The sequence below is a fragment of the Centruroides vittatus genome, unplaced genomic scaffold (assembly GCF_030686945.1).
Source record: "Centruroides vittatus isolate TY-2023 unplaced genomic scaffold, ASM3068694v2 contig_216, whole genome shotgun sequence".
In the NCBI taxonomy this organism is placed as follows: Eukaryota; Metazoa; Arthropoda; class Arachnida; order Scorpiones; family Buthidae; genus Centruroides; species Centruroides vittatus.
Genome location: NW_027121347.1, coordinates 420711 through 436362, shown reverse-complemented (window position 1 = coordinate 436362; position 15652 = coordinate 420711). Strand labels below are relative to the sequence as shown.

Below are 15652 nucleotides of genomic sequence, written 5' to 3'. Positions count from 1 at the left end.
ATTAATGCAGCTCTGTCACCAATTAACCTTGAATCAATGCGCAATGACTACAATTGACAAATTAATGTTTGTCGTCAGATGTTAAGCTAGAAGAAACAAATAAGCGTAGTAGCTAAGACATCAAATCGCAATAGAATTGTCAACTACCCACAGAGACTTTGCGGAGGTTTTACGTACATGTTTAATTAACTTCTACATAATTTCTTTCAAATGCACTTCAACAGAAGTGTGTATGAATACAGGAAAAACAAATTGCTTGTGCGAAGGAAGTAAGAGTCTTATAAAAGTGAAAAACATAGAACTTTGTGTGTGCACGTGCACACAGCCAGTACAAATATTTAAAGTGGAATTAAGCCAAGCTAAGAGAGATAATTGAGCAATGGGAAACAAGAAAAGGCAGTTTAAGAAGCCAATTGGAATGGAGGTTTATGTAAAATGGTAGAGAAGAGAGATGTCGAGGAAGAGAACAAAGTGGAAAAACTAAAGATCAGAAGACATCACATTCTAGAAACTGATTTTATGGGTGCTTCGTAAGTCTGGAAATATAGGAGTTATGTCCATCTTTGTTTAGACTTTTATAGGTAAAGCATGGCTTTGATAAAGAGAAAAGAATTAAGTTTTTTTTGACAGTGCAGACCGCAGTCTACGTGAAGTTGCAGAACGGTTTAACAGGCCAAATCTGGATTAGTGAAAAAGTCTGGATGCTACTCATTAAACCATTCGGCAACATCACACTGACTGTGGGTCCCCGCCATCAAGAGCTATACTTTACCTGTAAAGAATAAACAAAGAACAACATAACTATTACAGTTCTATTCTTATGGGACATCCTGTATAGCACGTGTTAGTTTGTAATGAAAGAGGTTACAAATGACAGAAAATTTGATAATATTATGTAAGAATATTTTTACTTTCTGGTCCACCGGGCTACTTTGTAGATTATTAGAAATTTTGAAATCTAAGTATTTTTAATTATGCATTTAAATTAACATTGTTTATATTTATAAACTAATTAATTCAAATTATTAATATAATTTTATTATTTTTAACGACAGCTTTTTGCATAAGTATGAGCGGACAGGCAAAACGTAGAGCCGCAACGAATACCATCGATTCGGCCACTTTAACGGTCAACGAAAAGATTCTTAAAGAATGTCACAAGTTATATACGGATCCAGAGAAAGGTGAGCGCTTTGCCAATTTGATAAAACAAATTTTAAAAAATATTACATAGGAAACTTTATCACAACAACATAATTATCAATAATCACTTATACTTTATATCGTTTAATATTATGCATGGAAATGGTTAGATTGCATTATAAATATTGCATTGTAATACACTTCCATTTATTCTTACTAAACTTTAACCCTTTGCCCTCTTGGGTGCCTTAGCGGCAACACGTTACGGTCAATCTGGCACCAATGTCTGTAGCGTATGGTTGCATGTTGTATCTGTACTTCATATTGTTATTTGTGATTGTAGTTTTTACTCAATCGGGGCAGATAAAATAAATACAAAGAAAGTGACGACGAGTCGGCAGAGCGAGTAAGTGACTCAAATGATGACAATTTGGATGTTACCATCCAAAGTGATATTTTGAGTTTGATATCGTTTGCTATGTGGCTGCAGAGAATGAATCCACAAAATATATTGGATAATGTCAGAGAACCATTACGTTTTCAAATAGTTCTTCAATGATAATTTGATTTATTCTAATTATAAAAAAAGACAAATGAATATGCCCAATTTAAAGTGCAACAGAACAGTTTCTCTAGAAATGTGTCGACCCAACTATTTTATTCAGATGTACTTACAAGAGATTGATCTCAACAGATTTTTTAGATGATCCATTTAAATACACGACCAACCGAAGATAAATTTGCGAACTCAAATTCGGGAAGTCGGTAATTTTTCGAAATACCTCAATTCAAGATGTTTAGACCATTTTATTATACTCTGTAAACGTAACTGTGTAGACAAGTCGATTGTTAAATTTAAAGGAAGAATTTAAATCCCAATAAGAACTAAGTGGGAAATAAAATCTTTTACATCATATGATATTGAAACTGGATATATGTATACAATCTTCCCATACTACAGCAGTATTATAACACAAGACTTTACAAAAATAGAATTGCCTATCAGTTTCGGAATTCCTCTACAGTTTTATACAAGTAAGTGAATTTTGGATAAAATCCCAAATGCCAGTGGATATCAAATGCACACTGACAGATATTAAACAGTCATTCATCTCTCTTTTCAATTGTTAAAATCAAAATGCCATCTTACAGGGACAATAAATACAAATGCAGGGCTTTAACTGAAAAAGTATTTGCGTAGAGATGCAGAAATTGGCACGACTCAAACAGAAAACAAGATAGAATGCCGAATGTGTCCGAAAACCAAAAGTTGTAATAAACTCTATTAAAATTTTGCATGGAGTAGATTGAGCAGATCAGGATGTTTAGATGTACCGTTTCCCGAGTGATAGAGGAAGCTATTTTTTGGGAATGTGTGTGATAAAGTCATACGTTCTACGTGAAACAATACAAAAACAAAAATCTCAAAAGCCACTGTCATACCTCATTTATAATATTGTTGGTATCAATTAATTGGTAACTTAGTTATTGACAGGATTCTCTTCTATAAAAAACCCAAGTTTCGTAGTGGATCAAGTGAACAATAAATCAAATCAAATTAGAAACAGAGGCTCGTTTTTGTTCCGATAAAAGCTGTTTGAATTGAATTCACACTTCGAGGAGCTTCTTTAATAAGTTTTGCACGGTAAATTGTAGTAAGTTTCTGGAAACATACCTTCATTATTTTGACCTTTAGCAAATAATCCAAAGCAAAACAATGATAAAAGCTTACAGTTAATCAGCAGGACACTATTGATAATGATAATTACAGGATAAAATTGCTACCACTATAACAGATCACATGTCACATTCATTAATAAAACAAAATAAAATCACATAAATCAATAACATATCCATTTTTTACAGCCACAATCGGTATATACATAGAACTTACAAAGGAAAATGTGCTTGCAGAAAATTGAGAAGGTGGTTGTTGCGTGTAGTAAGTTTCATTACATAGAAGCCTAGAAACAATTGTCTTTATCTCAGCACATGCATCATGCTACGGCAAGTAGCAATATTAAATACGTGCGACATTTTTTACACATAGATATATATACTAACTTTATATAAACATGATAAAAGTCTTGCTCTTTCGGTAACTACATTTCGATATTAATTCGGCAGAGCTTCTATTTCCAATATCAACGGAATATTGATTATCCATCACCACCGTAAGTGAAATTAAGGGACGCTTAGATTAGTGGTCTCCGACTGGCTGCTGTGGCATGCCAGGCTGCCACACTGACTCTGAGGTGCTGCAAAATATAAAAATATTAACATAATAAAGATTTCGTGTATGTAGATTGAAGTTAAAACAAAGCTACCTAACATCTAGTTATATATCGATTATAATACTATAAATTACTGATAAATTTGACCATAAAGGTAGGCGTTTAACCTCGACATTCTGTTTTCTACTACATTTTTTAATCACCTTAACAGTTTTAAAGCTAAATGAATGATTTTTAATTAATACAAACCATAAAAAGATATTAATAAAACCAGGCTATAAATTTTTACACCTTTGCAATGACTTTCCTTATACTTCTTTATTTAATTTGTTCCAGTTTCAGTTGTAAAACCTACAACACGCAGAATAATGTAGCAATTCGAGTTTCTAAATGTAGAAATTTGGTTGCAAACTTAGAAATGACATTACAAAAACCCAAACTATTTCAAATAGATCGAATGTTCGCAATCCAGTTGCGCATTCAATAATTCTATTCAGCAGAATTTCAGTTTATAAAATACAGATAGGCACTGCTCGACAATGGGGGTATGTTCTGGTGTGGTCTGCTATATATAACGCAACACGGCAGTATGTAGAAAGCTTATAGCTAACAAAGATTTTTCGGCTCCGTTATAATCCGTCATTACGGGACCTTTCTCCTTTGCCGATCTGTTAGTCGAGTAGAAGGTTGAGTGGCGTATATCTATTGTAAGTTTAAATCTATTTTTATTACAGCATATTTTCAGTTTAAATAGTTTTTGTAGTGTTCTAAGAGTAATCCAGCAGTGTGTGTACATATAAATTACGTAATGCTCGTGTTAAAACCACGATTGGATTTCAGCTAATTTATTAATGTTGTTTATTTTATGTTTGAATAAATACTCAACAGATGGAGCTACTTTGATTACAATAATCAAACATCATTCTATGCCAATCAAAGATAAGCTCTTCCCCTCCGCTCGTACACGTACATTAGTTTTGCGACTGCTTTCTGGGATAACTCTAGGCCTTTCCTCTTCACCAAACAGTATTAAATTTAAAAGCCTGAGCTGTACACTTGCAGTACAGTACCCTAAACTATGGGGTTAATTTAGCTTGTGTATATCTATAAAATTTACATAGCTAGGTTTCAACTTTAAGGTTTTTTCTAAGCAAATTTTAGGTGAAAATTCTTAACTAAAGTATCAATAAATACACTAAACAGGAAATAATTAATATTTTAAATGTCTTTTAGTCGTTTGCAATATTTAAAACTGAATAATGTTAGCTACGGAAGACGAAGCGCAAACAATAGAATGTCATTAAACTCTGAGAACGTTCTGTTGGTCTTGCGCAAATCTTTCCTTCCTGCATAAATTATATTTGTGCTAACGTATGAGTAATATAATACATTTTCTCTTCTTACAAATGATTTTTTTAAAGAGTTTTATTACTTGCAACACAATATAATCTGTATTTTCAGGGTTTTTTTTTAATTATTATTTTATTTTTTTAAGGCTGAATATTATTGCACATTTAATAAACAACAGTATGAATAAGTTTTTATGTACAAGTAAAAAAACAATGGGTGTTTCACTTTATGGCAGCAATCAGGAATCTAAATGCATAGGTATTTAAATTATTTAGTGAGATAAAACCAGTTTATGTCACTAAAAATCCTATTGTGTAAGCTGTTACAGTGGAGTTTCAATTATCTGAGATGATGCAGATTCGTAAGGGTGTCTTGAGTGATCAAAAACTCAATATAAAATGCCCAACAAAATACAAAAATTGACGTTTTATGACAATTTTGGTTAAAATTTGTATTGCCGCAACACACATTTCTAAAGCCTCTTTCGAGCATCATGTATTAGCCAGGATTAGCGAAATACTTCTTCCTTCTGTTTTTGTTGATAAAATACAACTTACGAGACTTCACTTTTGTAGCATAACATTATTTGAATGGCGGGCAAACAAATAGCATATTCTGACGTGCAAAACAGGGTTAAACATTGCCAAAAATTTTAAAAATTGTCCTACTTCTGACATAAAACTGATGAAAATTCATTCGTGCTTGCTTATAGACATACTGCAGATGTGAAATTTTTTTAATTGCACACTCGACTACCACATTCTTACCTTATTTGACGTTGAACTTAATTAGATTTCGAATACGGTATTTAGAAATGGCAGCCGTTTATTAATGACATTTCTTTAATTGTGGTAAAATTACTGGCCTCGTAATATTGGGGAAAATGTGTCAAAATGACGGTCTGTAAGTTTACAGCTATTGTTTTTTTTTAATTATATTTTATCTTTATGACAATATAAACTGTTCTTGCATATTTATATACATAAAAATATACTATAAATCGATGGCGTTTTGCCTTCTATCCAGGTGAAGGAAATCTTTTAAAGGATGCATTAGCTGTAATTTAATGCTCTGTTATTGACATAAAATGATTACAGCAATAGAAAATTTATATTAAAAACCCTACAAATGGTCTTAAATTAACCATTAACTATTTATTAGTCTCGAGTTTGTGAACCATATTATTACTGCTTCACTTATAGAGTTAAGACTTCCTTCTCCTCACTTGTCCCGATCCGTGCCGAGTTATCGTCGGTCGACCGTCTTTACCCAGTTTTTATCTGCGTCGAGTTAGACTTTCCGTCCAGCCTATTTATAACATCCTTATCTTCCTTTGCTAGTTGATAAGTTTAATTGTTTGCGCAAACATCCCATAGAGTTATTGTTAAAACTCGCTACAATTTGTCGAATATTTGTAGCTAAAGCGTACGTTCTGATTTATTTTTGCTTAAAAATCTGTGTAGGTCTGCCCCAACAAGTGTTGCACTATATGGGGGAATTAGCTCAGCAAGTTTCCTCTGTCTACTGGCATGACTCATCATTATATCTGTAAGGTCTTCTATAGAATTTTAACCATACAGCTTTGAGCAAAAATAATTATTTTTTTAAATATCTTTGTTAAAAACATCAAATATTATGAAATTTCCCGACAATACACTTTAGTAGAGAGGAATGCACAACACTTTCTTATTCATTTACCGTACTTTTTTAATATAAAAGTACGTAAATCAATAGCGGCATGTTAACAAATACGTTAAACTGGATTCTAAGACAATTATATGCAGTAAATCCTAAATTTTCCTGCATTAAATTAGTAATTTAGGATCTAATGCATGGAGTTAGTCACACGAAAAGTTATAACACGAGAATCTGTAGACCATTTATGAGATAAAGTTGCTAAATGACTTGCCGAGTGACAAATATTTTATTTAATACATAATCCGGAGGCTCTCGAAAGAGTTTTATGCCAACTTTTCTCATTTTTACGTTGTTTAATGCTAATTTGCCCCTTTAAACTGAGACAAAACATTTATTTATGTGTTGCCATAAGTAACTGGAGGGACAGTGGACATTAGTTTAGTAATTTGAAATAATTATTAAAATGCTGGCGATAATAAAATGATGTAGAGAAAAGGTCTCCTTTCTAATCAGTTCAATCAGCTACAGGAAGAAGGAATTTCCTGTCCACCATATTTTCTATGTATTATCTGTTCCTGTTCCTTTCTCACAATAATATGAGTCACTCTGTGATAATCATCGCTCGGGTTTTATTTTTGTTTTAAAGTCGCATTCGGAGACGAAATTATTTACAAATTATAAATTAGCCAGTGATGGATAAGTTACAAGAAGCAATTGTAGCATTAACTCAAATCAAAAAATAGAATTTAAGCTACGAGGCTACAGCATAGAATCTCATACTTGGAAGCAGATGGGACTTTTATATTATAGCATAGGGCTTCCAGTCCGAATCGAGGCCTGTTCTGTGCAATAAAAATCACTTTAATGGAAAACTAGGGCTGTTTACTGTTTTAAATGAGATTATTTAATACCCTTCCCCTTTAAAAATTTACCCTATTTAACTAGTAAATGCATAGTTTTCCGCTCACACTTTAATTATGACATATTCGAACGCACATCGGTATGTCGAAATTGTTTGAAAATGCATAAAATATTTTTCCGTTTAGCCCTTGACATTACAATGCACCCAATTCCTGCGAAATCTTATCGGCCAATTTTTTTCTACTCTTTCGCTTCCTGCCTCGTACCATGTTTCGGGAATTCAGGAACTGTTCTCCCACCCTTCCTCTCGCGCGACTCCCTTGCCGCCAACCAAATTTCTCTTTAAAACTAGAACTAAAATAATAATTTCCCACACTCGGAGGGGGGGAAAATGAATAAGAATCTGTACTCGACTCCACGAAGCCATTAATTTGGGCCGGCGTCCGACTTTCTGATGCAATAATTAGATGCGTGTCGTTACAATGTTACCGTTAGTGTTTGTTACCGACAAATCGTTGCATAATTTTACCGTTTAAGTTGCAATTCTCGTCAGTAATTTCAACATTATTGTCGTTAAGCTAATTATTCACACATTCCTCTTAGCTACATCCCCAAAACATCTTTTAATCATCATATTTTAGGCAACGGATCATTTAGATTTGTGTCGTTTGTGGATATTTACACCTCTCCTCCAGAGAACGAGACAAATATCATAACAGTTCTCTTATCTGAGTTCTGTCGAAGTTATCTTATGCTTCAATTTAGAGAGGTAGATATAAAAATTATCATTTTCATTCATCCGATAATGCATAAAACAATAGAAAATTATCATCATGATTCATCTCATGGAGTTTATGACAAAGGAAATCACATTCATTCATCTAACAGAGCATTAAACAAGGAAAATCATCCTTTCCATTCATCTTATTAATATAAACTGTAAAGTAAGGAAAACCATCATTATTCATTTGCTAGATGATAAATGAATATAAAAACCATGCTTTTCATCATCTAATGGAGCGGTAAACAAGGAAAAATCATTATTTCATTTATCTGATAAAAAGGCATGCTTTTCATCATCTGACAGAGAATTAAACAAGGAAAACCAATGCTTTTCTTCATCCGACAGAGAATTAAACAAGGAAAATCAATGCTTTTCTTCATCCGACAGGGAATTAAACAAGGAAAATCAATGCTTTTCTTCATCCGACAGAGAATTAAACAAAGAAAATCAATGCTTTTCTTCATCCGACAGGGAATTAAACAAGGAAAATCAATGCTTTTCTTCATGCGACTGGAAATTAAACAAGGAAAATCAATGCTTTTCTTCATTTGACAGAGAATTAAACAAAGAAAATCAATGCTTTTCTTCATCCGACAGAGAATTAAACAAGGAAAATCAATGCTTTTCTTCATCCGAATGGAATTAAACAAGGAAAATCAATGCTTTTCTTCATCCGACAGGGAATTAAACAAGGAAAATCAATGCTTTTCTTCATCCGACAGGGAATTAAACAAGGAAAATCAATGCTTTTCTTCATTTGACAGAGAATTAAACAAAGAAAATCAATGCTTTTCTTCATCCGACAGAGAATTAAACAAGGAAAATCAATGCTTTTCTTCATCCGAATGGAATTAAACAAGGAAAATCAATGCTTTTCTTCATCCGACAGGGAATTAAACAAGGAAAATCAATGCTTTTCTTCATCCGACAGGGAATTAAACAAGGAAAATCAATGCTTTTCTTCATCTGACAGGGAATTAAACAAGGAAAATCAATGCTTTTCATTCCTTTAGTACAAGATAAATTAATAGAAAATCATGCTCATCATCATCTAACTGAGCTTAATGCTCAGTTACAAAGATAATCATCCTCTTCATCCATTTGATAGAGGATAAACGAATAGAAAAAAACCATGCTTTTCATCTCTGACAGCACTAAACAAAGAAAATCATCATTTTTCTAGAAGAAAGGAGAGAAAAACAGCAGGAGTGTTTGTCTTCAACTTGTTACGATTGTAGAGAAGATAACATTACCCCCTTTCTGCGAACGGGAACAGGGCAGATGACATTCTCCCCCTCGCATTCTAGGAGCAAAGGAAATGCTTAGCCACCGTGCAAACAAACACCTTTTTATCTCGTCACTTATCGTCCCCTCGGCCACTTAACCCCCCGAAATCATCACGCGGGATCTAAGTTACGAACTCCGCGTTGGGATGCGTTACGCGCCGAGTAACGACTCGTACGGCAATTTTTGTCCCTTCGACCCCGTTTACTCGCCGGTTTCTCACTCGAAATAACGCAGGGGGCGCCCAGAAAGGGGGCGACGGCGTGGCCGGAAACCTCCCACGCCCTCCAGAAAATTCAAACCGGACGACGCGGCCGGCGATTGGACGGGACGCGTCACGTGCCCGAAGACGTAATTCGAATTTCTTCCGCCGCCAATCGATTATAATAATCGATTATTCGGATTTAATTGCCCCTCTTTCTCCGTCGCCCGCGATTAATTGGATTTAATCGCCCGCCCCGCAGCCAATACCTGCCAGCGGCTTGATTTATATTTAATTCGCCTTTCCCAGCCAACGTCGGCCGGCCGGCGCTTGTGTTATTACTCCCGCGGCCGCCATTTTGATTATTGTAATCGATTTTTCCGCGTGGAAACCGATTTCGAGCGAGGAAATTATTTTTAAAAAATAAATTAATAACGAAAAAAAAAAAACGAAAGCGAGAAGGTTCCGGGCGGCAGGCCGGAAGTACGTCACGGGCGCTCAACAGGTAGGACGAGGGTCGAGCGAGCGAATTAATAATTATTAATGCCCGGGGAGAGTGAAGACGACGTTTCCGCACGTTCCGGGCGCGTGGAATTTCGACCGGGACGGAGAAAATTTCCCATCTTCTCGTCTGCCGGCCGTAGTTTCGTTCGGCGACGGTAGATGGCGGAACGTCGACGTTGCGGCTGCTGCCGACGGAATTGATCGCGGGAGAAGCTCCCCCTCGTTTTTTTCCCTTAATATTATTTTTTTAAATATAAATTTTTATTGGATTTTTGGCCGGTGGACGAGACTTAAGCTGCGGAGTCGATGGCGAGTATTTTTCCGCTGAGGCGGGAGGGACGTAGTAAAAATGTCGGGCGTACGAGGGGGTGGCGGTGGCGGAGTCGTGCCCCGTTTCCTTTCCTATTAAGCAGCAAGTTGTAATTTGTAGATAAGGACGTCTACTGCCGTTATCAGGGAAGTGGAGGACACAGAACAGGAAGCAAAGGCAGCGAGTCTCTGCCGTCGTCGGCCACCCTCCCTCCCTTCTTCCTGCCGATATTAGAGGAGGAGGGGCATCGCGTGTCACACACACGCGCACCAACGCGCGCCACGCGCACGTGGGCAAGCGCGGCTGTCGAGGTGCGGACGGGTCCCGCCGGCAACCTTCTTCCCCGACGTTAAACCCACCGTCCCTTTTGCAGGTCTGGTCAAGATCGCCTCCTCGCTGGGGATCCGGCTCCTGGCGCCCAGGAAGAAGGTCACCGTCCTCCTGATAGGAAACCATTCGGCCGGCAAGAGCACCTTCGTCAACTGGTAAGTGTCCGTTTTTTTACCGTTGCCCGCGTTGGGGTACTCCTTTTGTTCCTTCTGGCGATTCTCGTCCTCCTCTCCCGCTCCGGTGTTTCGGCAGAGGCGTGCGGCGTGCTTCCGAAGGGAGAGATTTGCTTCGGATTAACGATAGGTAGTCTTTACTTTAAATTGCGCGAGAAGCGGATGGCCCGTCGTCGAGAACTTGTCTCGGAGTGTTGGCTCGTGCTGGCGGTTGTAATCGTGGTTCGTCTGTCTTAGTCTTTAAATTATGCTCTAGTTAGAATATAAATTTCCTTAAGTTGCTCTTAAGTGTTTCCTAGAGAAGCATGGCTTCTGCAGTAATTAATTTTATAATAGTTCTTTAACAGACTGACATTACGCCAGTAGTTAATGCACAGAAAGTTTGTATTATTATTGCTCTTTGTAAGCTTGTATGATCCCTCGAAGAGATGGGATATCTCATTTTTAAGCAGATAATTCTGTGCGCTAATCGTTTTTAAATGTACTTTGGAAATTACTTTTGAATCCGGGATAAGATAATTGATTGTTAAAATAAGCTTAATCCCCTTATGTTACGAATTTACGGGATTCTTGCGATAATTTATTATGTTTTTGCTTTTAGAAATTTGCATGTTATTAAATTAAATGGTTGTATCTGACCGAAGAGCAACATTTGGCTGTCCGCATCTGTGTCGTTCTCGTGGATAAGGGCCTTATCTCTCCTAGTTTAACTTTAAGATATTCCATTTGTTTTGATGATTAATCGCTTATCTTGACGCGAGCCGTTCGAACTGAGCTTAGATATCGGAGGGTTGTTTGCTAATCTTCGGATGCCTCGTGTTTTCTCTCTATGCTATTTCTTTCTATTTTCTCTGTTTTGTCGACGCTCTATTGGAGCGAAATCTTTAAATATCTGTGATCCGAGCGCTTCCGAACTTTGCCGACCAATTTTTGGGATGTAAATCTTTATTTTTTCGGACTAATTTCTGCTTCCGGGAGAGCTGGATCGGATCAAAAGTTGTAAATATTTAAACATTATGCTCTAGGGTGCTAACAAATACAATAAACGAAGACAATCTGAAGCTTATATTTGATATTCCTGCAGTAGAAACTGCAACAGTAATTAATTGGTTTATAAATATGAAAGTCTTTATCTGTCATTTCTAATTACTCACTTCCGTAGATAATTTTTTTTATTATGTACCAGACTCTATAATGTTACGTAGTGCTTCAAATAACATAGATATCCTCTGCCCTTATTTTAAAGAAAACTGGATGTTTTAATAAGTAAATAATTAAACAAATATAATTAATTTAGTGTACAGATCTTATATGATTGAAGATATCGTGTGTCAGTATCATTATTTACAAATTGTGACTGTATATGTGATGATTAATAATTCGGTTGATAATTTTGTTTATTAAAAAAAGTCATATATAATTTCCTTATGACAGCCAAGCAAGCATATATGTAAAGTAATTATTAGTTTATGATAGAAATTTTAGCACATTTTGATTAACAAACTGTACAGGCACATGGATTTCGAGGGGTATTTTGCTTGTACGGTCAACTCATCCTCTTGTTTCTTCCAGGTACATAGAAGAACACATTCAGAAAACTGGCGTGGCCATCGAAACTCAGGGATTCACCATTGTCACCAGCGGAAAGAAAAGGGAATCGCTCACGGTACGTTTCGTTTCGGAAATAGTTTCCGATCGTTAAAAATACATTACGAATAATTCACTGTTTTATTTTTAAATAGGGAAATGCCACATTGCATCTCTATCCGTATTTTACTCCACTGCAAAAGATTAAAGGTAATTTTAGAGACATTTGTTTTCGTTCATCTCTTTAAAGAGTAGCCTTACTCTCGTCTTTGGAAGAAGACCGACGAAGTTGCAGTGTCTTGGCGGTATAGTCCATCATCGGGTTGCTAGCTGTCGTCAGAGGCCAGCTGCCCAGTGAAGGGCTGTTCCACCAGACAGATCTCTTCAAGAGCAGAATCTGCAGTTGCTGTCAATTCCAATCTTTTGGGAGATGTCGGTAACCGAAAGTAATTTTTGTCCCCTTGGCAGGTCTGACGGACTATCTGACGACCGAGATATCGACCTCAAAACAGAAAAAGTTCAGTCTGGTGACGTTCGTCGACACTCCGGGTCTGGTGGATGGCGACATGAAGTATCCATTCGACGTCAATCAAGCCATTTTATTTTTAGGTAATCAATTATGTGCATCAATCGATAATTTTGTTAAATTAGGAAATTATAAAAGGGATATAACTGAATCAAAATTGTCATTAAAAAGCAGAATTACAGCATAAATATTATCTTGCAGGCGAGGTGGCCGATTTAATTTTTGTTTTCTTCGATCCGATTGGACAGGCACTATGCAAAAGGACCCTGAATCTTGTCGAGAAACTGAACGCAAAACACAGCGATCGCATCAGAATGTATTTAAGTAAGGCGGACGAAGCCGGACACGAAAGTGATCGTCAGGTATGATAATTTTGCAACATTCTTGTACGACTACTTGAATAAAACACTCAATTCAAATTATAGGACGATTCAAAATCCCCATTAGAAACTTTAAAGGCATATTCTATGATTCAGAATAACAAAATGTTCTGGTAATGAACAAAATAAATATATAAATGCCATGTTATGATTTACATTCCTGTAATAAAATTTTGGGTGTGATGATGGAATGCATATCAGTTAATTATGTAAATGTGAAAGCATTATTTGCTGCACGACACTAGTGCATGATTCGGAAACAATGACACTAACATAAATTATAGTTTGCTTATAGTTTATCCATTCAATTGATTCAAACAAGTTCAAGCACATGTGTTGTTTCCAGTCATATGATTCATCACATTGCCTTACATCTCCTTTGCAAATTAATAGCTTTAACAAATGCGTGTTCTTTGGAATTAAGCACAAATTTGCTATGGAGAACTTATCATACAGGAACACTTTTTCCGTCGGAAGAAGTGTTCCTGTACGATAAATTCTCCATAGCAAATTTGTGCTTAATTCCAAAGAATATACAACCAAAAGAGAGAACAGCAAGCAATCAAGCATTAAAGCAAAGCCTTAACGGTGTTTCCATGGTGACTAGGTTGGCCATGTCTTCGCCGAGACTTCTTATACTTTTGAGCTGTAGGATACACCTTTAAAATTAACAATACTTTTGGAATTATCCTGTGTGTAGAAAAAATAAAATATTAATGTAAATATTTATTTTCAGAAAGTGTTAATGCAGATCGTTCAAGAACTTTGTAAACGTCCCGGTTTAAACAAGTGCGGTTTCGATTTGCCAACCATCTACGTGCCTCATTCGAACAACGTAAGTGTCCGCCATAATACAAATTAAAATAACTCGCACAACTCGGTAATTAAACCTACACGTTTTTTTGTATTTAAATTAGCCAAGCAGATGCGTAAACAGAATAGAAGAGGTGTGTAAAGAGATCGACAGGACCATCAATTTGACAATACAGAACACCCTAAACTCCCTCGAATACGACTGTGAACGCATCGCCTCCGCAATATACGATTCCATTTTTCGTGACGAGTGCGTATTGTCCCGAAATCTTTATTAATCCTAGATTTGTAAATACTTTCAGAAAAATGTTACTTGTAAATATTTGTCTGTCGGACTGTACATAAATGAAGAATATTTTAAACATGAAAGATTAAATGATTATTCACAATATAATTGACACTACCCTTTACTTGAAAGAAAAAATTGGGGAATTTCTACATAGCCCCTTCTTTTACGGATTGTCATTCGAAATAACAGAATAAACTGTCTATTTAAACGAGATAAAGTCAAACGTACACTTTATATTGCAATGTAAAAATTCAATAAACTTGACACAGCATCACGCACGAATTAGAATAATTGGCTATTTTAACATTAGATGGCCAAAGCTTTCATTTAAGTTTTTTCGGCCAAAGGTCCAACCGTCTTCGGTTAATGGGCCGACGTCTCGGTTAAGATATTACGGCGACATCAAAAGTAATTGAAATTTGTATGCCGGAATGGGATATTTATTTTAGAATAGCCGAATTATAATAGAAAAAAATATCACAAAAATTTTTATATAAAATCAAGGGATTAACATGCTTTTTGTGTTGTTAAAGTTGATCGGATATCCCAAATTCCGAGTTAAGTATCGCCTCGGTGTAATTGTAAGCTTGGTGTTTCTGGAATATATTCAATGTGGTTAAATAAAACTAAAGATGTCAAAGTCACTTATAAGAAATACACTCGTATCCTTCAGCATCCACAAAACTTCTAAAAGATGATAAGTAATGTTAAGGCGATGAATGTCTATTAATTAAAGTATCTTTTTCTTCCCAAACTCTAGAAAATATTTCTTTTTCTAGTAATATTAATAAAATAAAAATCTTCAAAAAAAAACTGAAACTTGACCCTCTCTTCTTTTCCTTTTTTTCAGTTTGCTGTAATTAGATCTTTTAGCGATATCCAAATCATAACTTTCCGAACCTCTCCTTCGTAATGTTATTTTATAAATTTGTTATCGCGCTATATGAAAACTGCGATTGGGAGAGTATAAATACATCAATTAGGTTCCCGTACTCGGCTAATTTAATTTCGGTAGGGCTACAATAGGGCATTTGATAGTGCTTGTCACACATTTTTATAAATTGATCCAGTTAAATGTCACTCTTTTGCCAACACAATATGCATAGGATGTTGCTTTTCATCACATTATGATACAATATTGCAAGATAGAAATTTATTTATACTTGAAACGTTAGTAGCCAAGCATATATCTAGCAGCATACATGTTCTTGTCAATAAAGCTCTTTTGCGTTTAATCCTTTCAA

General features: G+C 35.7%; 1 protein-coding gene across 1 annotated transcript in view; it reads left to right on the top strand.

Moving 5' to 3' along the window:
* LOC136970777 (uncharacterized) overlaps window positions 1–15652 on the top strand; it is a 31249-nt gene that overhangs the window by 10294 nt on the left and 5303 nt on the right. The window contains exons 2-9 of the mRNA XM_067265233.1: window positions 1056–1184; window positions 10684–10795; window positions 12386–12479; window positions 12556–12610; window positions 12869–13009; window positions 13128–13288; window positions 14043–14141; window positions 14224–14369. Coding sequence (XP_067121334.1) covers window positions 1070–1184; window positions 10684–10795; window positions 12386–12479; window positions 12556–12610; window positions 12869–13009; window positions 13128–13288; window positions 14043–14141; window positions 14224–14369 — 923 coding nt within the window. The 5' untranslated portion in view covers window positions 1056–1069. The remainder of the gene's footprint in view (window positions 1–1055; window positions 1185–10683; window positions 10796–12385; window positions 12480–12555; window positions 12611–12868; window positions 13010–13127; window positions 13289–14042; window positions 14142–14223; window positions 14370–15652) is intronic.